This window comes from Triticum dicoccoides, chromosome 4B, assembly GCF_002162155.2.
Source record: "Triticum dicoccoides isolate Atlit2015 ecotype Zavitan chromosome 4B, WEW_v2.0, whole genome shotgun sequence".
In the NCBI taxonomy this organism is placed as follows: Eukaryota; Viridiplantae; Streptophyta; class Magnoliopsida; order Poales; family Poaceae; genus Triticum; species Triticum dicoccoides.
The window spans coordinates 4,189,814-4,213,256 of NC_041387.1; the positions used below are offsets into that span (position 1 = coordinate 4,189,814).

At 46.5% G+C, this 23,443-nt stretch overlaps 3 protein-coding genes and 1 pseudogene across 5 annotated transcripts; all 4 read right to left on the reverse strand.

Annotated features, from left to right (window-relative positions):
- Window positions 1-1,235: 1,235 nt before the first annotated feature.
- LOC119294397 lies at window positions 1,236-8,762 on the reverse strand (annotated as a pseudogene).
- Window positions 8,763-10,331: 1,569 nt separating this feature from the next.
- Window positions 10,332-11,301, reverse strand: LOC119293149 (horcolin-like). 2 transcript variants are annotated; one of them, XM_037571705.1, is made up of 3 exons: window positions 11,242-11,301; window positions 10,926-11,147; window positions 10,332-10,847 (listed from the first exon to the last, which is right to left on the reverse strand). In XM_037571705.1, exons 1-3 carry the CDS (start codon window positions 11,242-11,244, stop codon window positions 10,524-10,526), a joined length of 549 nt encoding a protein of 182 aa, XP_037427602.1. In that variant the 5' UTR covers window positions 11,245-11,301; the 3' UTR covers window positions 10,332-10,523. The 2 variants fall into 2 exon arrangements, with proteins under 2 accessions (XP_037427602.1, XP_037427601.1); XM_037571704.1 differs by lacking the exon at window positions 11,242-11,301 and having other exon boundaries at window positions 10,926-11,232.
- Window positions 11,302-13,765: 2,464 nt separating this feature from the next.
- On the reverse strand, window positions 13,766-14,763 carry LOC119294496 (horcolin-like). Its single transcript, XM_037572688.1, has 3 exons — window positions 14,698-14,763; window positions 14,382-14,603; window positions 13,766-14,290 (listed from the first exon to the last, which is right to left on the reverse strand). Exons 1-3 carry the CDS (start codon window positions 14,698-14,700, stop codon window positions 13,964-13,966), a joined length of 552 nt encoding a protein of 183 aa, XP_037428585.1. The 5' UTR covers window positions 14,701-14,763; the 3' UTR covers window positions 13,766-13,963.
- Window positions 14,764-17,523: 2,760 nt separating this feature from the next.
- LOC119294497 (uncharacterized protein At2g27730, mitochondrial-like) lies at window positions 17,524-21,240 on the reverse strand. Of its 2 annotated transcripts, none has more exons than XM_037572690.1 (3): window positions 21,013-21,240; window positions 18,668-18,706; window positions 17,524-18,039 (listed from the first exon to the last, which is right to left on the reverse strand). In XM_037572690.1, exons 1-3 carry the CDS (start codon window positions 21,148-21,150, stop codon window positions 17,818-17,820), a joined length of 399 nt encoding a protein of 132 aa, XP_037428587.1. In that variant the 5' UTR covers window positions 21,151-21,240; the 3' UTR covers window positions 17,524-17,817. The 2 variants fall into 2 exon arrangements, with proteins under 2 accessions (XP_037428587.1, XP_037428588.1); XM_037572691.1 differs by having other exon boundaries at window positions 17,524-18,036; window positions 21,013-21,238.
- Between the last annotated feature and the right edge of the window lie 2,203 nt (window positions 21,241-23,443).

Below are 23,443 nucleotides of genomic sequence, written 5' to 3' on the forward strand. Positions count from 1 at the left end.
GTATGGTGGCTTTCCAGGCTAGGAGGGCGGTCGCCTGTTCTTCTAGGAGGGAAGGGGGTAGCGCTGCCATGGCGTAGGGGAACAAAGCTAGAAGGAGAGCGAGCGAGACGAGCTTTAGGTGAGGGGAGGTGTCCATGGCTGTTGGCATGGCGGGAGTAGGTTCTTGGTTTGTGCTTGTGAAACTCCATGGAGTCTTGTTATGTAGCAGGTACACTCCCATAGGTCAATGGGTGTACCTCTCACCGTGGGGCCAGAGACAAGAGACTTAGCACGCACTTCCATGGAGATGGAGTCGTCGGCCGTCCGAGGAAGAAGACCAGTGCAGATGGGGCCAGATGGAGTCGTCTGCGTGCAGATTGGTGTCCGTCCATGACTCCATGTGCATATATAATTGGAAGTCCGAAGTCTGAACCGCTAGTGGAGAACTGGAAATCATACGAGAGTTTGATTTCCTGCTGAAAACTACACTTCCGTGTCGGACTAGTGAGTGATTTGATTGGACTCGACTCGAGGCTAGACTTGAACAGCTAGCAGATGGTACGTGTGCTTCCGGCCGGCATGCAGTATGTAAAGGGACATTGCCGCAGATGGTGTGCATACGCTAATGCTGGTAGATCGCGTCAAGGCTGCTAGCCTGGAGTTAGCATGTTTGATTGATTAATACGAATGGTGCATACAGCATGTGTATGGGACAAGAGGAGCTGCAGGGATCGCGCGATTGGGAATACTATAGTACTCCCTCCGTCCGGAAATACTCGTCGAAGGAATGGATGTATCTAGATGTATTTTAGTTGTAAATACATTCATTTTTATGCATTTCTTCAACAAGTATTTCCGGACGGAGGGAGTACTATACTCAGCCGGCTCTGGGATTCGCTAACGTGCTACGCTTCTACAAGGCCTCGACGTAATCACGGTACATTTTCTACAAGGCCTGGACGTAATCAATGTTTAGGGCCGGCATCGTTGAACCAACTTTTTTAGCACGTCCACTTGTCTGTGATGTGGTGCTAGCTACGGAGAGTACTGGAGTTCTTCCAAGGAGACAACGACTTGAGGTAGTAGATCTTGCTTACGATTTATTTTCCAGTTTATGTGTTTTTCACCTGACGTGCTACGCTTCGGCCCAAGATCCGCCGGGTAGCGAGCCTGTTTTAGTAGCTGTGCACATTTAGTTATTTCCATTTTTCCTGTTCTTAGTTACCACAAAAAGTCAAAAATAGAGGGAGGGCTTGCTAGCTGCATTGGCAATTAGTTCCTGCTTCTTCCCCTTGCCGCGCTTTCGTGGACTTGCGCTCCTTGTTAGCGGTGAAGACCTTGGCCGCAAACTCGGTGAAGGCGGCCTCGTCCATCCCGATCCGCCGGTTCTTGTAGCAGCTGAAGATATCCGGGTTACCATCCGGGCAAGGGTCACGGCGGGGTCCCACCACGAGCCCTCGTGCCGCATTCCCGCGCGGCTCGCCATCCACCGGAACACGAACTGCCCGCCCGCCGCCCGCTGCCTCCACCCCATCGGGTAGAACTCCATGATGCTGCTGTTCCGGTCCATGAAGAGCAGGTTCGTCATCTGCGCCCCGTGCGCCGAGATGAACACGTCCGTCCTGCTCAGCAACCTCACCTTCTCCACACTTGGCCCTGGCCTTGCACCGGATGAAGTCAAACGCCTCCAGGAGCCTCTCCGTGCTCAAACCGGCCAGGTTTCTCCTGAAGATGACGGCCTCCTCGAAGCACACCGGGGAAGCCCCAAACTCCTCCACAGCCACCGGTGCACCGGTAGCCGCCTCGGCCAGTGACATCAGCCACCCACTCATCCCGGACCTGACCTCGCCATGGTGGAAGAAGGCCCACTTCGCGGGGGCGGGACCGCAACCGCGCCTTGCGTGCCACCACACCAACGGCACCAGTGCCGTGAGCCCGTGCCACGGGTTGGAGTGGTCGTAGAAGGTCTCGGACAGGAGAGCAAGGCCCGGCCGGAACTCCGCGCCGCGGGGTAGCGCCCCCGGCCACGCCAGCGCGTAGGCGTTCTTCGTGCCGTCGCGGCGCGAGGGGGCCGCCAGGCAGAGGAGGCGGCCCGCGGAGGCAGCGGACGGAAACTGAAGGTTCCTCGCCTCGCCCGGAGGCTCGGAGGTGTCATTCAGGGTGCTGATGAACCACGTGTCGGCGCCCTCACGGGTGTCCTTGAGCGGGAGGAAGGTGGCCGACGCACGGAGGCAGTCGTCGACGCCATTGCCGAGCCGGCTGGCGCATTGCACGGTGAAGAAGATGGTGAGGGTCTCCAGGTGGAGGTAGAAGAAGACAGTGAGCAGGATGTGATGTAGACCGAACCTCGTGGCGAGTTCCGGTCTGTTGTTGTGGCCCGACCTTTCACGACACTCCACCTTCAGCAGTAGTAGCCTCTCGCCCGCGCACGCGATGTACGCAAAGTAGAGGGATTGAACCTTATGGTCCAGCACGAGAAAACCAATCTCGACAACGGTACTCACGCACAAAATAATTTCCACGAAGAAAAATCGCAACACAGAGATTTTCTAAAGCTTCCTCCAAAACTTAGGGATTTTTAGACAGCTTCCCCCAAAACTCAATACGGGTATTTACCCTAAAAACACATCGTGTCTATTCATAAAAATATAACCTGTTTTACAATTAACGTATCATGGCTATTTGTAGCAGCCGGACTTGCTAGACCAACTTGGAAAACAAATTTGATGGACTCCTCTTTCCTAACGCGTGCTATCTCTTTCTTAAACAAAAACACAGTACGAATATCTATATTACCTAAACCGACTTGGACTCTCTCTAATTGATGCACCGTCTTTACTTTTGCTGTAGGTGGGCCCCATCCAATGTCCTTGAGAGAGAGCTGATCTACATCACGTACATGTCCTCTCGCATGTTCCTTGCGTGGCAAAAATAAGAACAGAAATATGATTTCTTGCACCTGCCATCTAAACCACGTACATGCAATACATAGATCCTCGACTTTAATTAATTGGTCTCCTTGATAATAGTATCTCCATCCAGCCATCTCTCTCACGTAGCCATGCACATAACAACTATTATAATTCTTGTACGTGTACACCTTTCCTCCAAACATGTACGTGCAGGATCTAGTTTCTTCACAGGGATTAATGTTACTCGTTTGTTTACCTCTTGAAATAAACGCCTCAGTCTCCGCTTGACCCGCACACCATGTATTTTGCACCACAACTAGTTCTTCGTCATTGCAGCTTCCGCATAAATATATCGACACACATACATCAACTTGATCATGAGAGGCAGCTTGTATGTCGTCTTTGTCATTGGTACGACCGGTACTGGTCGTATCATCCTCTCCCCCTTGAAGCAAAACCGTCCTCGGTTTTGACTCAATTTCTTGAGCAATATTTTCATGTATTGATTGAACGGTGACCACAGAATTTTCAGTAGGTTCGACCATGTTCTTTTTTGCATCTTACTGTTCTCTTATATTTTTCTGATGGTCGCTCCTCCAAGCGATGAAACGATCCTCACCCATGGGCACGAGGTCGTACTTCTTACCCTTCTTGATAGTATATATGTGTGTTTGACAATCATAGGCAACATCGTGCTCTTTGTACCATGGCTTGCCTAACAATAAATGACATGAAACCATCGGTGCCGGTATCACGTCACACAAAACCGTGCAAAAATATTTTCCCAACAAAAATGGTACCTCGGTCTGATGTGTGACACTGAGCTCTTCATGACACCAACGGAACGAGTATGGTTGTGGGCGTGGTGTCGTCGGTAGTTCCAACTTCTCCACCATCTCGATGCTTGCCGCGTTGATCAAACTCATGTGATCGATTGTCATAGCACACGATCTCTCTTGTACCACAACACGAGTATGAAAAAGTCCATCCCATCGGCCTTCCTCCTCCAATTGAAATCCATAGCTTAGCTTCCATGATAAACCAGTCATCTTTTGCACAGTGTCGTGAACAACCTTGCTCTGAATACCACCTGATGTAGACTGAACCTCGTGGCGAGTTCCGGTCTGTTGTTGCGGCCCGACCTTTCACGACACTCCACCTTCAGCAGTAGTAGCCTCTCGCCCGCGCACGCGATGTACGCGAAGTAGAGGGATTGAACCTTACGGTCCAGCACGAGAAAACCAATCTCGACGACGGTACTCACGCACAAAACAATTTCCACGAAGAAAAATCGCAACACAGAGGTTTTCTAAAGCTTCCTCCAAAACTTAGGGATTTTTAGACAGCTTCCCCCAAAACTCAATACGGGTATTTACCCTAAAAACACATCGTGTCTATTCATAAAAATATAACCTGTTTTACAATTAACGTATCATGGCTATTTGTAGCAGCCGGACTTGCTAGACCAACTTGGAAAACAAATTTGATGGACTCCTCTTTCCTAACGCGTGCTATCTCTTTCTTAAACAAAAACACAGTACGAATATCTATATTACCTAAACCGACTTGGACTCTCTCTAATTGATGCACCGTCTTTACTTTTGCTGTAGGTGGGCCCCATCCAATGTCCTTGAGAGAGAGCTGATCTACATCACGTACATGTCCTCTCGCATGTTCCTTGCGTGGCAAAAATAGGAACAGAAATATGATTTCTTGCACCTGCCATCTAAACCACGTACATGCAATACATAGATCCTCAACTTTAATTAATTGGTCTCCTTGATAATAGTATCTCCATCCAGCCATCTCTCTCACGTAGCCATGCACATAACAACTATTATAATTCTTGTACGTGTACACCTTTCCTCCAAACATGTACGTGCAGGATCTAGTTTCTTCACAGGGATTAATGTTACTCGTTTGTTTACCTCTTGAAATAAACACCTCAGTCTCCGCTTGACCCGCACACCATGTATTTTGCACCACAACTAGTTCTTCGTCATTGCAGCTTCCGCATAAATATATCGACACACATATGTCAACTTGATCATGAGAGGCAGCTTGTATGTCGTCTTTGTCATTGGTACGACCGGTACTGGTCGTATCAGGATGGGAGGGGTGAGGTAGAGCACCTTCCTCGTGAGATGGCTTGGGCTAGTGGTGGTGGACTTCATGGTGGATTGGTGTTTGTCTGTGAGATCCCCCATTAGTGATGCCTAGCTAGGTTAATTGGTGAGCAGAGTGCCCATGCATGAGAGCAACTGGCATGCTTTTATAGGGGCTACTGGGAAAATCACACATTGACCTCAGGATAGTTCTACCCTGTATGCATATTCGACTGAAAGTGAAATTTTGATGTTGCCACAAGCCAAAGGCACTACAAGAAATATGTCAACTTGCGACCATCACTATTGATCGCTGAATGGTTGTGGCACATGCTGTAAAGATGGTTATAATCTGAATAATAGATGTATATATCCAAAATCAAATTCTTCATCGAGCAACTAAACCATACCTTCCCAACTACTGAAAGGTCTCATGGACACACATCGTCAACTTCAAGATCTTTCTAGCTTTCTTTCCTCTGAAAAATGAATTTAATGCCAGTTCATCGGGAAAAGAAATGGATTGGAGATTTCATACATTTTGGTTGACAATTTAACAACGACACTACACATAACAATAGATGTAAATATCCAAGATCATATCCTTCATCAGGCAACTAAACCATACCCTCCCAACTACTGAAAGGTCTCATGGACACACATCGTCAAGTTAAAGATCTTTCTAGCTTTCTTTCCTCCGAAAAATGAATTTAATGCCAGTTCATCGGGAAAAAAACGGATGATTATTGGAGATTTCATACATTTTGGTTGACAATTTAACAACGACACTACACATAACAATAGATGTAAATATCCAAGATCAGATCCTTCATCAGGCAAGAGGCAACTAAACCATACCCTCACAACTATTGAAAGGGCTCATGGACACACCTCGTCAAGCTAAAGATCTTTCTAGGTTTTTCTATGAAAAATGAATTAAATGGACGTTCATCGAAAAAGAAATGGATTGGAGATTTCATACATTTTGACTGACATGTTAACAAGTATATTACACATAACAATACTGTCACAAGAAATATCATGTTAATATTAGCCTGGGACATTCATCATTTTAGGAGAAAAAAAATGTTTGGCCATGCATGCAGTTCTCATCTCAGTGGATATATAGTGGAACGCTTTAAAATTTCTTGTGGTAACATGCATGACGCTCACTAATACATGAGCCTGGTACTTAAGGTAGCATACACTTGACAGTAACAAACACTTTACATCCAGATTCGCCTTTCTTTAATGTGACAAGATTTGATCTTCAATTTAATCGAGCTAATAATTTATGAGTGATATGGCATAGAAGTGGCACTTATTGGAAACACTTTCAAACTGTCTCACTTTGCGTCTTACGAATTACAACTTGCCACTTCAATTACTGAGCGAGCTAAATTAAGTACAGAAGCAACCTACACCAACAAAATAATACTCTTGAACCCAAGAACAGCAAGGCCAGCTGGGCAGTGTGTTTGACGGGTAAAAAGGATGAACACCCCGGAGTAGCAGCGAAGCAAAGTGTAGCCGTTTTTACAATTCGGAGAGCTCCAATAGATAATGCATGCTACCAGTGCTGCCCTTCGTCGACAGGAAGGAAATCGACCGAGCTTGAGTTGCAAGTAAAGCGATATCCTTGGATTCTAGCTAGCCAGAGGAAGTAGGGGTCGACTTGAGCTGGATAAACTAAACACGCACGAGTTTTTTGGTGCTGCTTGCTGGCTGAATGCAGATCGACCAACTGGTGGTAAGTAAACTCCTCTTGCGTGCTGCGAGATAAAGCGTAGCGTGGGAAGCAAACGATGTGCTCTAGTCCAGTCAACCGGAGTATTGATTTCCCCCTCTCTGCATGTCTGTCATATCACTGATTAAGCATGTGATCTTTGTTTAAGATAATTGTAGTACGTGTTTAAGAAGATACTTACATTGCTTAGACAGGCAGAATCTGGATCTGCACTGTAAGTTGAACTTTCTCATGGCGCAAGGGCGATGAGCCGCACATATTTACCGTAAAAGGCTTTCACCTCGCTTTATAAATTAAGCAAACCGTCAGAGAACGCACATACACGGACTAGTCCACACGCACAAACCCAAGTCTCACATAAAAGTACATAGGTTCTGCTGAGGGTACAGCTCAACAAGCCCAAAAAAAAATTAGGCAGCCGCCAACAGGCGAGGAAGGTGCCTAATCAGGCTCTGGCGAAGGCGGAGGGGGCGGCGGTGGCAGGCGGACGGCCATCTGTCGGAGATCGGCGATGAAGGCGGAGATGGCGTCGCGGTCCTAAGGGCGGCTAAGCGGCCGCCAAAGCTGCAAGAAACCAGAGAATTTGAAGATTGCGTCAGTAGCTCGTCGAAGGGGGGTGCGCTGGATCACAAGCTTATTGCGGACCGTCCAGAGGGTCTAGGCTAGGACCCCAATCTCAAGCCACCTAATGTGGCGAGACGACACGGGGGAGTTCTGGAGTCCGGCAAATAAGTCGGGGAAGTTGTTGTGGCACAAGTCACCACCAACCACTTCCCGAAAGCAGCTCCAAACGAACTGAGCGGACATGCATGAGAAGAAGATGTGATTCGAGTCTTTGGGGACACCACAGAGGGGGCAGATGCCCGAGCCCGGGCCATTTCATTTGCGGACCTCAACCCCGGACGGAACCCGACCGCGAATCCATTGCCACATGAAGATCCGGATTTTCAGAGGTAGGCGAATGGACCACACTATCGAGAGGGGGAGGGGGGCGGAGGAGGGGGCGATGGCCAGGTAGAGGGACTTGGTGGAGAACATGCCGGAGGGCTCCAGGCGCCAACGCACCTGGTCGGGCCCACCGTCCACCCTAGGCTCGTGCAAGGCAACGCAATCCAGCAACTCGCGCCAAGCAGCAGATTCCGGAGGCCCAAATGGCCTCCGGAACGCGAGACACCCTAAGTTAATAAGGGCCCTCTCGACAGAGATCACGGGGTCAACTGCGATGGAGAATAGGCCGGGAAAGCGCGCCGCGAAGGGGGCGTCACCAGCCCAACGATCAAACCAGAACAAAGTCGCCGTTCCGGAGCCAACCAAGATGGAAGTCCCGATGCGGAGAACCGGAAGGAGCTGGACGACCTACTGCCAGAACTGGGAGCCGCCAGTTTGCTGGCAGAAGGCGAGGGGCTGTCCGCGCAGATATTTGTTCCGGATGATGTCGAGCCAAAGATCGCCCATGCCTTGCGAGATGCGCCAAAGCCAACGGGAAAGAAGGGTGATGTTCATCCGCTTAGAACACATAATGCCCAGGTCGCCCTGCTCCCTGGGCTTGCAAATGTCCGGCCAACTGACCATATGACACTTCTGCTTGTCATTCTCGCCAGCCCAGTAGAAGTGAGACTGGACTTTGGCAATCTCCGTGTGCAGAGTCTCGTGGAGGCTATAGAAACTCATAAGAAACAAGAGGAGGCTGGAGAGGGAAGAGTCGATGAGAATAGTCCTGGCAGCCTTAGATAGCCATCTTCCCTGCCAAGGCTCAATGCGAGTTTGAAGCTTGGCCACGGTCGGACGCAAGTCCGCGACGGTGAGCCGGGAGTCCCTAATAGGCGTTCCCAAGTAAGTCGTGGGGAAGGAGCCCAAGCGGCAGTTAAACCGGTTGGCAATGGTGATGCGTTCCTCGGGCGGGTAGCCCATCACCATAACATCACTCTTGTCGAAATTAATATTGAGGCCAGACATTTGTTGGAAGCATAGGAGGAGGAACTTGAGGTTGGAGATGTCCACCTCAGAGCCTTCCACCATGATGATGGTGTCATCCACATACTGAAAGAGGAAAATCCCAGACCCTCCAGCGAGATGGGGGGTGATCCCCCGAATATGGTCAGCCGCCTTCGCCTTATCCAGGATGGCGAGCCGCACATATTTTTGCGGGTAATATAACAAAGTGAGGCATTTCTCAGGAAACATAAAGGCTGATTGATCGACAAGTTCAATCAGCAACCCCTAGCAGGTAAGGGTATATCATCCTGTGCACAGCACCGTTTCTGGTTTAGCAGCATCTCACGGACGGGTGGACCCAGGAATGGGGCTGCACGACCCAAAATTACGGCGACAGGTCAGAACTAGGTAGTTTTTCAGTTACCGTTATCTTTTAGGTCGTTTCCGCATCAGAGGGCGCTGCTTACAATTTTATTCGTTCAAGGTTCTGACCGATTGCAGTGTGAAGTTATCTACAACTTGATGCAGGGCCCTTGATTAATTTCCTTGTGCTTGAAAACTCATCATGCCATTGCCATGCCAGTTCTGTTGCCCAATATTTACTTTGATTTGGCCGATTAGTTCTGCTGGGGAGCTTAGATCAAAGTAGTAGATGAAGAGCTTATGGGTTTTTAGTCTATATATGTTAGTTGTGTGTGATCTTGTTTCAAATAATTGTAGTAGGTGTTAACAACAACACCTGTCTTTCCTCCTCCCCAAGAAAAGTCTTCTTCCTCCTCCCGTCGGCGCCTCTGATGGCCTTTGGGCCGTCGAGATGCGGAGGATCTCGACCCCACGCCGATGGGAGGGACCCAGCTCTCATTTTTTAATAGGTTCAGTGTCTTGGTTGGGACTAGACCGTGGAATGTCCATCGGTAGGAATGTGTCACATGTCCAATCCCCGTCCTGATGGTTCGTCTAGTGTCGTCGGAGAGCGTGTAGAGGTGTCTCCATCGGATCTCACGAGATTCGGTCGATGCTTGTCTTCGATGGATCTATTTGGATCCATTTTTCGTCTGTATGGTTGCACGTTTGATTCTTCCGATCTACGACTCTCTTCATCAGTGATGGTTGCGCTGGTCCTTTGTGGACATAGCACCACAACTTTCCGACTGTCTAGCACAACAAGGTTTGCCCGGCCGATGCTGATGGTGCGCCTCGCCTTCGGCCCGCTCTAGTGCTTGTAGTCATTACTAGGTGGTCAATGAACCTGATTGTAATCTTTACTATCTTTGGTGTTTATTGTATTGGTATCATTGATTATGAATAGATCAAAAATTTCTCTCGTTAAAAAGAAATGGGAAGATGCTTATTGCTTACACAGGCAGGCAGGCTGCCTACTCTGAGTTGAATCTAGTTTGGTTGGGCATTGGTTGGTGTGGTTGAACTTTCTCATGGTGTATGAACTAGTATGAAACAAGAGCCGAGACAATGACAGATTTGTTTTTATTACTTCGCATTAAAACAGTTGGCTGGTGGCAAGGCAACTTAGAGCTTGGTTTCTTTCAACTAAGCATATATGAGTAGGAAAAAATCGTGTTCAAGCACACACATAAGACGGTGAAATTCATTTGATTTTAGAATTCGGTTTGTTTTCATGACCAGTATCCAAAATATTGAACATAAAGCCTTTTTTTTATTTCTCGAACTTGATATGTGACAAAATTTGATTGGGCTAAACAAGTAATAGTACGATGACATGAGGAGCTAGCGCATAGATAGATACATGTTGTGCATGTAATGTAGTAATTCAGAGACTCGACATCACAAATGTTCAAACGGCCTTTTATTTTATCTTTTCCTCTCCTATCCCTCGATGGCTACGGCAAGCAAACTCTCCCCCTCAGGCTTGGCCGGCGAGGCTGTCGGTTCGACGATGGCCAAGGGTCGGACGTAGAAGCCGATGGCGTGGAGGAAGTCTCCAGCGCGGCAGAACATGCCGACGAGGCTGCCGCCGTCGAGCACGGGTAGGCTGTGGTGCGTGCCGTCCCCTCGGCCGAAGGGGCCGTAGGTGGCCCCCTGGTTGGTCACAAACTTGAGCGAGGTGACGCAGTCCTCAATTTCCTTGAACTCGAACGGGCCCACCGACCAGGCGACCTGGGTTACGTACTCCGTGGGCCCAAGGATGATCTGCGAATTTTGGAATAAGAGATAGATAGATAGATAAACAATTGAATTTGAATTTGAATTTGAAAGAAGAGAGCTCACCGTGTCTTCCTCTACGCCTCCGGCGCCGCCCCAGGGCCCGGCGGTGTGCAGCTGCCCGCCCTCATTGGTGTAGGTGAAGGCGACGGAGTCGATGACCTTGCCCCTCCGGACGACGATGCTCTCCAGCCGGTGCGGCGCCGCCGTGGTGACGTCGATGTCGTGGGCGGCCCCGGCGTCGCTGCCCCACGCCCCCAGCTTCACCACCGGGCTCGGGCTCTGCGCCTGCACGCACACACAGACACAACCAGCCGCCATGAGCCCTCCTCCTGTGAAGAAGATGGCACAGCACATCATGCATGCTAGGACTTGGGCATACCATTTCGTGCTAGGACTTAGGCCGCACAACGAATGAAGCACCGATGGAAAGGAAAGTTGAGCTGAGCACTGATCAGGCAGGCACATGAATGAATTTTATATGCAGCAAAAACACACGAGAGGGGAGTAGTTCGTTTGGGTGGATTCGCAGCCTCCACGTCTCCTCCTACTCGATCATGGCTACTTGGATCGATTTGTGAGGATTTAATTTGTTAGTTGGACACAGAATTTAGTGCCGACTCTGATGTTTTTCGATGAAGGTGGTTTGATCTACTTCCTCACCGACGTGCTGGTCTATGTGGACCGCAACTTCGAAGACTTCCCGTCTCCGGTAAATCCGTCTCCAGATCCGAGGGAGGAGCCGCGTATGCAGGAGCCGCAATGACTACGCGCCTTCACTTTATGATGGTGTTGTGGTTGGTCGGGCTTTGTAGGGGCCTGATTGTAATTTTCTTATTTTGTGGGGTGCCTTGTATCATTGTCGTTCTTTAATATAGTTCTGGGGTGATTTTTGAAAGAAAAAAAAACTACTTCCTCCGCCCCAAACAAGAATTTTTATCCAAAAGAACCACAGCCAACGGAATTGACAAAAAAGACCTCGTCTGAGACACATTGAAAAGGACCAGCTGGGCCGTGGCGACAGGTGCGCCAGCCGACACGTGGCACCTGCCGCCACGGTGTGAGGTGTCAACCCTTGCCGCCAGCCGGCCAGGCGGCAGGCTGCAGACGAGGCGACATCACTGTTGCTGCGGCGCGCGAAACGACACCGTCGTAGCTGTCGGTTGGTGGCGTTTGATGTTTCTGCTGACACTGATTGCAGTGTTTTGGATCACGCATATTTCTCACCTAAAATTTCTTCCATTCACGTCCTATTTTCTCGCCATCACATTTGTCATTTTAGCCGATAAAATGAGGTATTGAACCTCTCTTCATTCATCGTCCAGCCACCCTCGAAATCGCCACTGCGCTCAATGTGTCACACTTTTTTTAGTTGATATGAGTTTGCTTTACTCAGATCAAAGCATTAGGCCGTGAAAAATAAAGAATGTGAGTTCGCCTCGGGGGTGGCAGTCCTACGGTGTTGGTGTGGCGGTCTTTGCAAGGTGACGGATTTTTCAGATTGGTTGGGCATGAAGTTTGTCATGTGCGTTAATTATGAAGAAGATCCACCCGTAGCTAGTTCATCGTACGACAAGCCTCTGGTATGCTTTAACCATCATGAATAGACATACTGTTGATTTTTTGGTTGATTCTTTATTAACATTCTTGTTCTTATTGTGGTCTCATCTGCCTATGTGCATGTAGTACCATTGGAATGACACGAAGATGCTGGCTTGGGCAGTGACTGAGATTCGTGAAAGAAGTCACCGTGCATGGGATAGTTTCTATGCGGAAGAGCAACACAAAAAGGCGGCAGCAGAGGAGAAAGCAGAGCAAGAGAGAGAGAGAGTTAAAAGAGTACTATGCCGAGAAAAAGCGTTTCTTTCAGGATTTAGGGAAGAGGCTCGTCGCATGGAGGAGCAGGAACGGCAGCGAAAGGAGGCTCGTGAGGCGGAAAGAAGAGGAAAGAAAGAAAAAAAGGGCTCGTGAGGCCAAGGTAGCAGAAGAAGCTGGTGATGAAAAAGAACAATATCCACGCTAGACTCGGTAGATTGCTTTGGTAGTATCTTAAATTTCGCAACTGTTTGTATCTTAATTTCGGTAGTTTAATGTAGTTTTATTTCATAGTTCAGTGTAACTTTATTTCAATAGTTCAATCCATCTTATTTTCAGCCGTGCCTTGTCGTAACGAAAAAAATGTAGCTTTGAAATAAAATGTGACAGTTTCTTCCCGCCAGTTTTTTTGCGCCATAAATTCATCCCGCCAATTTTTCCCGTCAATTTTTTTCAACAAAATTTCTTCCCGCCAATGTACTCTAGTCCTTCAACCGGAGTATTGATTAATTTTCAGGTTAGTTAATCAGGAGTGTGCTTCAACCATACGTTAAGTAAGTACATCCAAAATGACTGAATTGTGCAAGTACGTTTATGGTATCTCAAATCCTCAACATGCTCATCGATCTCCCCCTCTCTGCATGTTTGTACCAGTACTGATCAAGCATCTAGCAAGCATATGTGTTGTCATCAGCTAGCGCATGCATGTGACCTTTATTTCAGATAAGTTGTACATTGTTTAGAATATACCTACATTGTTTAGAAGATAATTCTACTAGTACTGATCTGCACGGAGTTGAATTTTCTCACGGCGCAAGGGCCATGAGTCACATAATTTTTTTGCAGGTAGCAAAGTCACGAGAATTGGCTGATGGGCAGGGGAAAGAAGAAGATGCTTATTGCTTAGTCACGAGAACTGCCTGCTCTGAGTTGAATATATCTATATTTTTTTGCGAGGATGAATATATCTAATTTGCTTGGGTATTAGTTGGTGTGGTTGAAACTTCTCATGGTGTATGAATTAAGAGCCGTGACAATGATAGATATTTTATTATTATTATTTTGCATCAAAACAGTTGGCTATGATCCGGTATAATCGTAGCAATCAACAGCAAAATATCTCTCTGTGATTCCATAGGATCTTACATTTCTTTACACAGGAAGTGATAGTGTAATGACATGAGGAGCTAGCGCAGAGATAGATACATGCACATGATGTGCATGTAATGTAATTCAGAGACTCGACATCGCAAACATTCAAATGGCCTTTTATTTTATCTTTTCCTCTCCTATCCCTCGATGGCTAGGGCAGGCAAACTCTCCCCTTGAGGCTTGGCTGGCGAGGCCGTGGTGGATTCGACGATGGCCAAGGGTCGGACATAGAAGCCGATGGCATGGAGGTAGTCGTCGGCGCGGCAGAACATGCCGACGACGCTGCCGGCGTCGAGCACGGGCAGGCTGTGGTGCGTGCCGTCCCCGTTGCCGAAGGGGCCGTAGGTGGCCCCCAGGTTGGTCACGAACTTGAGCGAGGTGACGCAGGCCTCGATCTCCTTGAGCTTGAACGGGCCCACCGTCCAGCCGACCTCCGTCACGTACTCCGAGGGCCCCAGGGTGATCTGTGCATACCAAGGAATTTTTCGAGGAGTTTTGGAATAAGAGATAAATAAACAATTGAATTTGAATTTGAATTTAAAAGAAAAGGCCCACCAGGTCTTCCGACACGCCCCCGGCGCCGCCCCAGGGCCCGGCGGCGTGCGGCTGGCCGTCCTTGTCGGTGTAGGTGAAGGCGAGGGAGTCGATGACCTTGCCCCAGCGGAGGGCGATGCTCTGCAGCCGGTGCGGCGGCGCCGCGGCGACATCGATGTCGCGGGCAGCCCCGCCGTCGCTGCCCCACGCCCCCAGCTTCACCACCGGGCTCGGCCCTTGCACCTGCACGCACACACAGACACAACCAGCCGCCATGAGCCGTCCTCCTGCGAAGAAGATAGCACAGCATAGCATGCATGATAGGGCTTGGACATACCATTTCGTTAACAAACTCTCGCGCGGCCGCACAGCGACTGAAGCACCGATAGAAAGGAAAGTTGAGCTGATGAGGCAGGAAAGTTGAATTGGATTTTATATGCAGCAAACACACAGGGGAGGAGAGTAGTTGGTTTGCGTGGATGCGCGGCCTCCACGTACGTCTCCTCCTACTTGTGCATGCATGCATGTGTATCATACTCGATCGTGGCTACTTGGGTCGATTTATGAGGATTTAATGTGTTTGTTGGACACACAATTTAGTGCTGACTCTGACGTTTCTCTTGTAACCCTGCGTAACGCTGTCCGTGATGGAAGTATTATAGGTAGTACTATCTTCGTCCGGGTTTATTAAGCCCCTTCTTATGTTAGGCTAAAATTTGACCAAAGAAAGTAACAAATAAAATATAAACTACATGTCACAAAAATTATACCTTCAGAAAGCCCTTTCAAATACAAACCAACAGTGTACTTTCTGTAGCCTATATTTTTTATTTTGTTAGCCATATAAATAGTCAAAGTTTGACTCAAAATATTAGGGGCCTAATAAGCCCGGGCGGAGGTAGTATCATGCATGCCAATTAGGAAATTTTGATGAGGTGACATAGAGTTAAATGGAGAAAAAGAGGGTTGAGTATCATATCATGATACTGTATCATACTCCCTTCATTCCTAGATATAGGGTGTATAGTTTTTGGCACGGAAATTAAAGAACGCACATGGAGGGAAAATTTCACAAGTTTTGGGTGAGATTACACCTGACTAATTGACATGAGTAAATAGAGGAGCTTGCCTGATATAAGGAAATGTAATCAAATTCCTAAAAAATATATTCAAACGAGTGGTGCAACTCAATGCACCTTATATTCCGGAACTTTTTCCTCAAAAATCTATACACCTTATATCAAGGAACGGAGGGAGTATTAAATGATGTTTTACTATGTGTTATCCATGATAATATAATAAATGAACTATCCTATGCAATACTAGTATCATATGTATGATATTAGTATATGATACTCCCCACTACGGCCAGCCTAATTAACTAATACTCCCTCACTTACCATTCAGATGGCTCTGAAATCTCATCAATCAAGGTAGAATGTGTTTGGATGGCACGAGTTTTGTGCATACAAAATTGTCCAATGAAATATTTCCCACACATTCGACTCCCGGAGAAGTGTAGCACCCTCCACCGTTGATTCCCTCTCTCTTATCTCTATGAATTAAACTAGCAAATATGCTTGTGTGTTGCATCAGGAGAAATAAATTATACAAATGTGCTAGATATCAGAAGAAGTATGAAACATATGCCAGGAAGAGAAAAGGACTTTTAAAATATCATTTCCTAAACTACGTCCGAATCATGTCATGATGAGATAATGGGCTTTTAAAAAAGTCATTTCAAAAACTGAAAAATTGATGGTGTCTCATCACGACTTGATTTACTAAGGTGTCACAAAGAAATATGTTTTGACTGAGCAAACTGCATTTATGAACCCTACCTGAGCTAGACTGATGAATGATGTGTCTCGCCTGACCTAGCGTCGTGGTGTTTTCCATGAGCAGTAAAACTGTGGTACCAGAATAACATAACTGTGTATGGAGGGAAGCTAACCCATATGAAGGTGTGTCAATCTTTTTGGGGCTCAGAGCGTGGTACAAAACACATAAAGCTTTTTTACCCGACACGCGATGGACTAAAAATAATAATAAAACAACCTCTACAAATCCCTAGAAAAACCTCTATGTAAGCGGCGGTTCATTTTGTTCGTTATTTGCGGACCTGTTTCAAAGGATCTATTTGAATTTTTCTGAACATTTTCTAAAATGTCATGAACTTGTTTTTTCAAATTCCCGAATATGTTCTGAATACACAATCATTTTTAAAATAATGAACATTTTTTCAGAAGTCGTGAATTTTTTTATAATATGCGAACATTTTTTTAAAATCACAAACATTTTATGATTTCTCATTTTTTTTCCCAAAAATCACAACTTTTTGAAATTTTGAAAATTCTTACCTAATTTTAAGAAAGGAAAACAAATAAATAAATGAGAAAAATAAAAGACAAAAAATGAAATGAAAACAACAGGGGCACATGGGCCGGCTCATGAATGTGTGCAGGGAGGTGGAAAGGCGCTTGCTAAAAGATAAAGGCACAAAAAAAGGAAGAGAGACTGGGGTATTAGCCATTCCGATGCCTTGTGATATATGAGAGTATATCGTTTTCCTCACTCATGGATGACATAGTTAGTAATTTATAGCAACTTCGACAGTAATTTCCAGACGGTGGGCAGAAGCACTAATGACTTCATTACGATTAAGTATAGATATAGATGTGGCGTGAGACTTTGCTAATCTCAAAAAGGCGGCTTGGGTGTGGTGGCGCTGGATCATGAGGGACAGTATATCCTCGCGTGCTTCGAGCCAGAGATGGCGGTTCGCCATGCGGTCATTCTGGCTAGAGATGAACATTTCCATTCGGCCTTCAAGCATGTTTGTCGGCAATGCAATTTAGTGGTGCATGTTTTGGCCAACACTCGTAAAAATTCTAGTTTGTTTTCTGTTTCGCACCAGCTCCACAACATATCCGGGAGACCTTGTATGAATTTACTACTTAATCAATGAAATGCCAACGTTTCTTCCGTACCTTCAATGTGACACCAAAATAAACCCTTCGTTTCAAAATATTTGTTTGGTATTTCTCATTTATGTACTGTATGTATTTCCTGGTGAAGACTTGCTTCAAACTGTAAGGACACTCATTCGAAACCATGCACACTCTGGCCAAGGTAACAAACTAAGTAAGCAACTCCAACAAAATTCACCAGAAAAAACCATGCATTGCATATTTTTCAAAAGGACCAAACCGCATCATCCAAGACGCCTCACTCGTTAACCACCACCATACGATACCAGACCAACCACAGGTAGCAAAGCAACTAGCGCTACAGATCATCATCATCATCTCAAGTCTCAGATTCTGTCGAAGCAGGCAGCTAACAAGGCAAAGGCAAGGCTGTTCGGCGACGTTTGAAACTTATTATCATCATCATCATCGCGCAGGTCCATGTGCAGTAAGGAAGTAAAAACCAGGGCAGGACGGAGACGGGCAGATCAGTCGACGACCTCCTCCGTCTTCTTGGGCTTCGACAGGAGGTACCAGCCCAGGGCGCTCAGGCCGGCCAGGGTGCCAGCCAGCACGGCGTAGTTCCTGTTCTTGTCGGTCGAGGTGCCTGCTGCGGATGCCGACGCGGTCGAACCGGCGCCTGCGGTGTTCACGTCACCCGCTCCGGCGCTTGGGGTGGACGGAGCTTGCTCCCCAGTGCTGGGACCCTGCTGGAATTTAATGCTCTTGTCAGTAAGTTCCACCAACCACACAGAATATATACACTAGTGCACATTTTCAAAATCAAACACATCCACTGGATATATAATTTTGTGCAGAATCCAAAAGGATACTAGTTTTCTGTGCAAAGCAACGCAGGAATTCGTATCTCTTGTCAGCTTCATGACACAGACACAACTAGTGCATCTAAACTTTGCCAACGAGTATGCTAATTTGCTGTACACAACATCAAAAGACTTCACATCTCTTGTCAGTTTCACAACCAACACAGAACATATGCAGTAGTGTATCTTAACTTAGAAAGCTAAATCACATGTATCCATTAGACATATATAACTTTGTTAATAAGGATGCTAATAAATTGTGCATGACATCACAAGACTTTAAATCTCTAGTCAGATCCATGAACCACGCAGAACACATACAAACGGGTAATGCATTTCAACTTAGGAAGCTAAAACATACATATCCATTAGGCATATAGGAGTATAATTTTGTAGAGAAGGATGCTAATTTGCTGTACATGGCAACATGAGCAGACAAGCATCATGGAAATATAACATCAACAACCAATGCCCAGTTGAGTTGAGAGGTTCAAGCAATTGTGTGTTCACATACCTTGCGTGCGAGCTTCTCCCGCTTCTCTTGTTCCATTTTCTGCATAAACAGACCAGAAATAGGCCATCAGACATGTTATTAAGTATTAATAAAGCATCAGCATATACACAGAAGACCACTTATGCCAACAATATAGCTTTATATTAACAAAGCACCAACACATAAACAAAAGACCACTTATCCCAACAGTATGGCTTATATCAGATTCAGAGTTAGAAACAGGAAAAACTGGTGCCTCTGGATGTCCTGGCTAATTTCAAGTGTTCATAGTTGAACTTGTACTATGGATGAGCCTAGTGCTTCATTCGTCAACTGAACAGAGATAACAGGGCATAACACCATATAGAAAGTGATATATACACATATATGAACATACATACTACAGTCCAAGCAATAATGATTACAGCTGAAAGACTACAACTAGGAATCCTAGGGACTGAGATAAACATTTTACTGTTCAAGAATTCAACTGAAAGCAGCTAACAAGGTAATAGATCCAACTCAATGATTATGATTATATATGTAAGACAAGCATTATCTGAAGCAATGGGTGCATCAAGCACCGGTTAATTAATGTGCTGCAGAAAGAAGTATCAATTACATCTACCCGTACAAATGTTATCAAGGATTCCTAGCTGAATTTTACTTCAACATATAGTGCTTCATTTGTCAACTCAACACAGGATATACAATGGCATATATATAACTATATGATATGAACATGGTACTTTCCGAACAATGTCACTGCTGAGTATAAACAATTTAACCACTAATAAGGTAACAGTTCCAGTTCAATGATTACATATGGTAAGTAAGACAAGCATTATTTAAAGCAATGAGGTATTGCATCAAGCACAGGGTTTCCAATAGTGTTCGGAAGAAATAATGAAATAACAATGGTTCTCAGGAGACTTAACAGAAAACACACAAACAAGTAACTAGCATGGTGGTAGAATTTTTCTTCTCACCACAAACCTATGCTATAACATAATCATCTAGTTACACATTCCCATAATGAACAATAAACATAACTGATGGGTTCACAAGAGCCACAGCAAAAATTATAGCCCAACTGGACCACAAAATTAAAGAAAAAGGTTCAGGGAACAGGTCAGCAGTGGCGAGAATTCAACACTCTACACATAATAGAAGATTTTCGTAACCTCAAAAACACAGCACCAACACATATCACGGTGCCTATCAGTAGGCAGTAGCCAGTGCCTACTGATAGTATGGGTAATCATATCTGTATATCCAAATATCAATCCCCAATTCCAAGCGAATTAAAACCCATATCACAGCAACCATCTAACGAAACTTCAATAGTAAAAAAAGCATGAGGAACAAATAAAATAAGTTCACACGCAGGTTTGCAAAAGATCCCCAAATCACCCACTTCGCCGTCAGAACAGCTACTGTGTCAATGGGCATAACTGAGCAACCAACCTACATCAGAAGGTTCGCATAATCGCAGAAGGCCAACACTGACACATTGTTGCCAGTGCCTACTGATATTATTTGCAATCCTATATGTATAACCCAAAACCAAACATCAATTCCAAGCAAACTAAAGCCTCATATCGCAGCAACCATCCAACCGAATCTCCAATAGTAGTAGTAAAAAAGCATGATGAGCAAATATAATCAATTTATAGGCAGATTTGCACAGATCCCCAATTCCCCCACTACACCACCAGAACAGCTATCATGTCCATGGGCATAACTAAAGCAACCAACCTGCATCAGAAGATTCACATAATAATCACACACAAAAAGGCTGACATTGACAGGTTGTTGCCAGTGCATACTGGTATGATTTGCACTTGCCCAAATCAATCCCCACTAGCAAACCACCTGAAACTTCACACAGCAGAGCAACCACCCAATTCGATGAACACATAAAAGTAATTTCAGTGGCCAAAGGTCCCCCAAAGGCCAAACCCACACGAACAGAGGAGCTATACTGCATCAACGGACATAACCGAGCGAACAATCATGAATCCGAGACATAACCGAGAACGCTCTGCCACTCGACCAGGGGCGCCTCAAATCACCGTCCCCAACCCGCGCAGGGCTCAACGCCACCAACCAAACAGCCGGTGCTGGCGCGGAGTTGAACCCTGCGCTTCAAATCGCCAACCAACGCGGGGTACGTAAATCGCTAACGAAGTACGCGACATGAAAACGACCACGCGACCGGCGGAAATCCCCCGGCGGGCGCGCGGATCGCGCCGGGAACCCTAGCCCAGACGAGACGAGACGGGGCGGCGTCGCGTCGCGTCCACGAGGAGCCATCTCGCACCGGAGCGGGAGGAGGGAGGGAGGCGGGGACGGGGGCGGTATACCTTGATGTAGACGTTCTCGGCGGCCCTCTCCTCCTCGCTGAGCACCTTGCCGGAGGAGCGGAGCCTGGTCTGCACGAACCGCGCCGCCGCCCTGCCCGGGGCCCGCGCCGCCGCCCTCGCCGCCGCCGCCATCGACATCGCCGCCGCCCGGAGAGAAAACCCTAGCACTCTCTGGATGGATCCGCTCTCTGGAAGACTCTCGAACCCTCTCTCTCCCTCTCTCTGGAAATGAGATGACGAGGCGGAAGCGGAGCACGGGGTGGGTACGAGTAGACCACCGCTCCGTGCCATTTTGCGATCACACCCCTTAAGACGCGCGTATTTACGCCGGCTTTACCAGTTTTCTGCTTCCTTTTTGCGTTTTGGTCCATTCCATCAACCTCCGCCCCAAGAAAGGCTCCGCCAGACTCGTCACCCCCGATACGAAATTCAAATTTCAAATGGCCTCCCGCAGCAGCGCACGTCGTTATCCATCACAATTCACAACTGACGACAAGTACATAAAAAGATAGTAGTATCATGTTGTACCAAAATGCCTGCATCTTCGTTCGCAGGGAGAAAAAAAAGCTTACACCTTGCTTGCGGGTGTATACGTCGGCGATGAGGGGTCTTCCCTGGTGGGAGCGTGCCGGCGTGGCACGGGGAGGTGGGGGAGCGGACGGTCGGCGAGGGGTGAGGTCAATGGGTTCTTTGCGTGGGTATTGCGTCCTCGAGGTGCTGGGATGGTAAGCTAAGCTGGTGGTCGATGTGGAGGAGGAGCATCTCCTTGTGTGGATGCAATCCTACAATCCTCCAAAACTCATGGTCCGACGGTCTTAGGTGAGCAAGACTTGGTCCATGCCGATGAGGTTGTCCTCTTGTGAGTTGTGTTACGGTCATAAGGATGTTATATATTGTGGCAATGCTCATAGAACGCCGCCCCCACTGTCGGTGTCAAAATCGGCGGATCTCGGGTAGGGGGTCCCGAACTGTGCGTCTAGGATTGATGGTAAGAGGAGGCAGGGGACACGATGTTTACCCAGGTTCGGGCCCTATCTATGGAGGTAATACCCTACTTCCTGCTTGATTGATCTTGATGAATATGAGTATTACAAGAGTTGATCTACCACGAGATCGTGATGGCTAAAACCCAGAAGTCTAGCCTGTATGATTATGATTGCCTCTACGGACTAAGCCCTCCGGTTTATATAGACATCGGAAGGGATTAGGGTTGTACAAAGTCGGTTACAGAGAAAGGAATCTTCATATCCGGGAGCCAAAATTGCCTTCCACACCAAGAAGAGTCCCATCCGGACACGGGAGAGAGTCTTCTATCTTGTATCTTCACGGCCCAAAAGTCCGGCCCACGCTACATAGTCCGGCCGTCCGAGGACCCTTTAATCCAGGACTCCCTCACCCACCCCCTCGCGCGGGTACTTACCCAATTTCCTATATATTCCATGTAATTAGGCCTCCTAGTGACATAGTGTGCAATATGTCCCATGGGTGCTTGGGTCCAAACTCTTGACCCCCCCCCCATTAGTCTTGGGAGCACAATGCTTGTGTAAAAAACAAAACCTCATCTTTGGGCTCCTCGATCGCCTCTGATTCTTCTTCTTCTTCTTCTTTAGATAGTTGCTCTTCTTCATCGAACAAACGACACGAGCGTAGCTCCTTCAAGAAGATTATTTCCATACATGTCTTCTCTGTTTTGACAGCACATGGTTGGACAACTTTTTTTTGGCGGGTGGAAAGGTGACAATGTTTAAGGGAATACCAAGAATAAGAACAACTCATGGTGGCATGACACGCACAGTAAATAGCAATTAACATGTTTTCATATAACCTTTATTGTAGGTAATGTGCTGCCTAGGACAGTGGTTGGTTGGTCCTTTTGTTGCTGTGTGTCATTGATCGCTTCGACATGATACTTGGATGCGACGTTTAAAAATATATAATACCATGTCTTGACTCCAAGGTGTTACATATCTTAGATGTACTTAGTACCACCTTGTTATTATATTTTTATTTTTTAAAGTCAATAATAATTGACAATCCCCTCGTAAACACTTTATACGTGCAGATCCGTCTAATTGCTTATATCCAGTCAAACACTAGAAACCCCCTAACAAGATATTTTGCTACATCACACACTTTAGAGCTCTCTACCAAATTAATTAATAATATTAAATGGGTGCAACATACACACATAGAGACAGAGGGGCACACGCAAAGAGACTATTTCTCATGTGATTGAGAAAATAAATATTTTAAAGTCAACAACTTTGTATGTTGATTAAATTTAGAATTTCATTATGTTGTCAATTATACTAACTAGGAAATGATAAACATTCTAGTCAAGACCATGTGTTTGATAAAATATATTGTAAATAAGTAAAAATGTTTCAGTATAAATTTAAATTATAACCACTCTTAGTACTTGTTGGAAATG

Bases quoted from the DNA above. Each gene is read 5' to 3' on its own strand.
- LOC119293149 (XM_037571704.1), bottom strand. From the start codon at position 11,219: ATGATGTGCTGTGCCATCTTCTTCACAGGAGGAGGGCTCATGGCGGCT. The intron at 10,848-10,925 runs GTGAGCTCTCTT...CAAAATTCGCAG, and splicing joins GAGGCGTAGAGGAAGACACG to ATCATCCTTGGGCCCACGGA.
- LOC119294496 (XM_037572688.1), bottom strand. The intron at 14,291-14,381 runs GTGGGCCTTTTC...TGGTATGCACAG, and splicing joins GGGGCGTGTCGGAAGACCTG to ATCACCCTGGGGCCCTCGGA.
- LOC119294497 (XM_037572690.1), bottom strand. From the start codon at position 21,150: ATGTCGATGGCGGCGGCGGCGAGGGCGGCGGCGCGGGCCCCGGGCAGG. The intron at 18,707-21,012 runs GTATACCGCCCC...CTGTTTATGCAG, and splicing joins CCGAGAACGTCTACATCAAG to AAAATGGAACAAGAGAAGCG. The intron at 18,040-18,667 runs GTATGTGAACAC...ATTAAATTCCAG, and splicing joins GGGAGAAGCTCGCACGCAAG to CAGGGTCCCAGCACTGGGGA.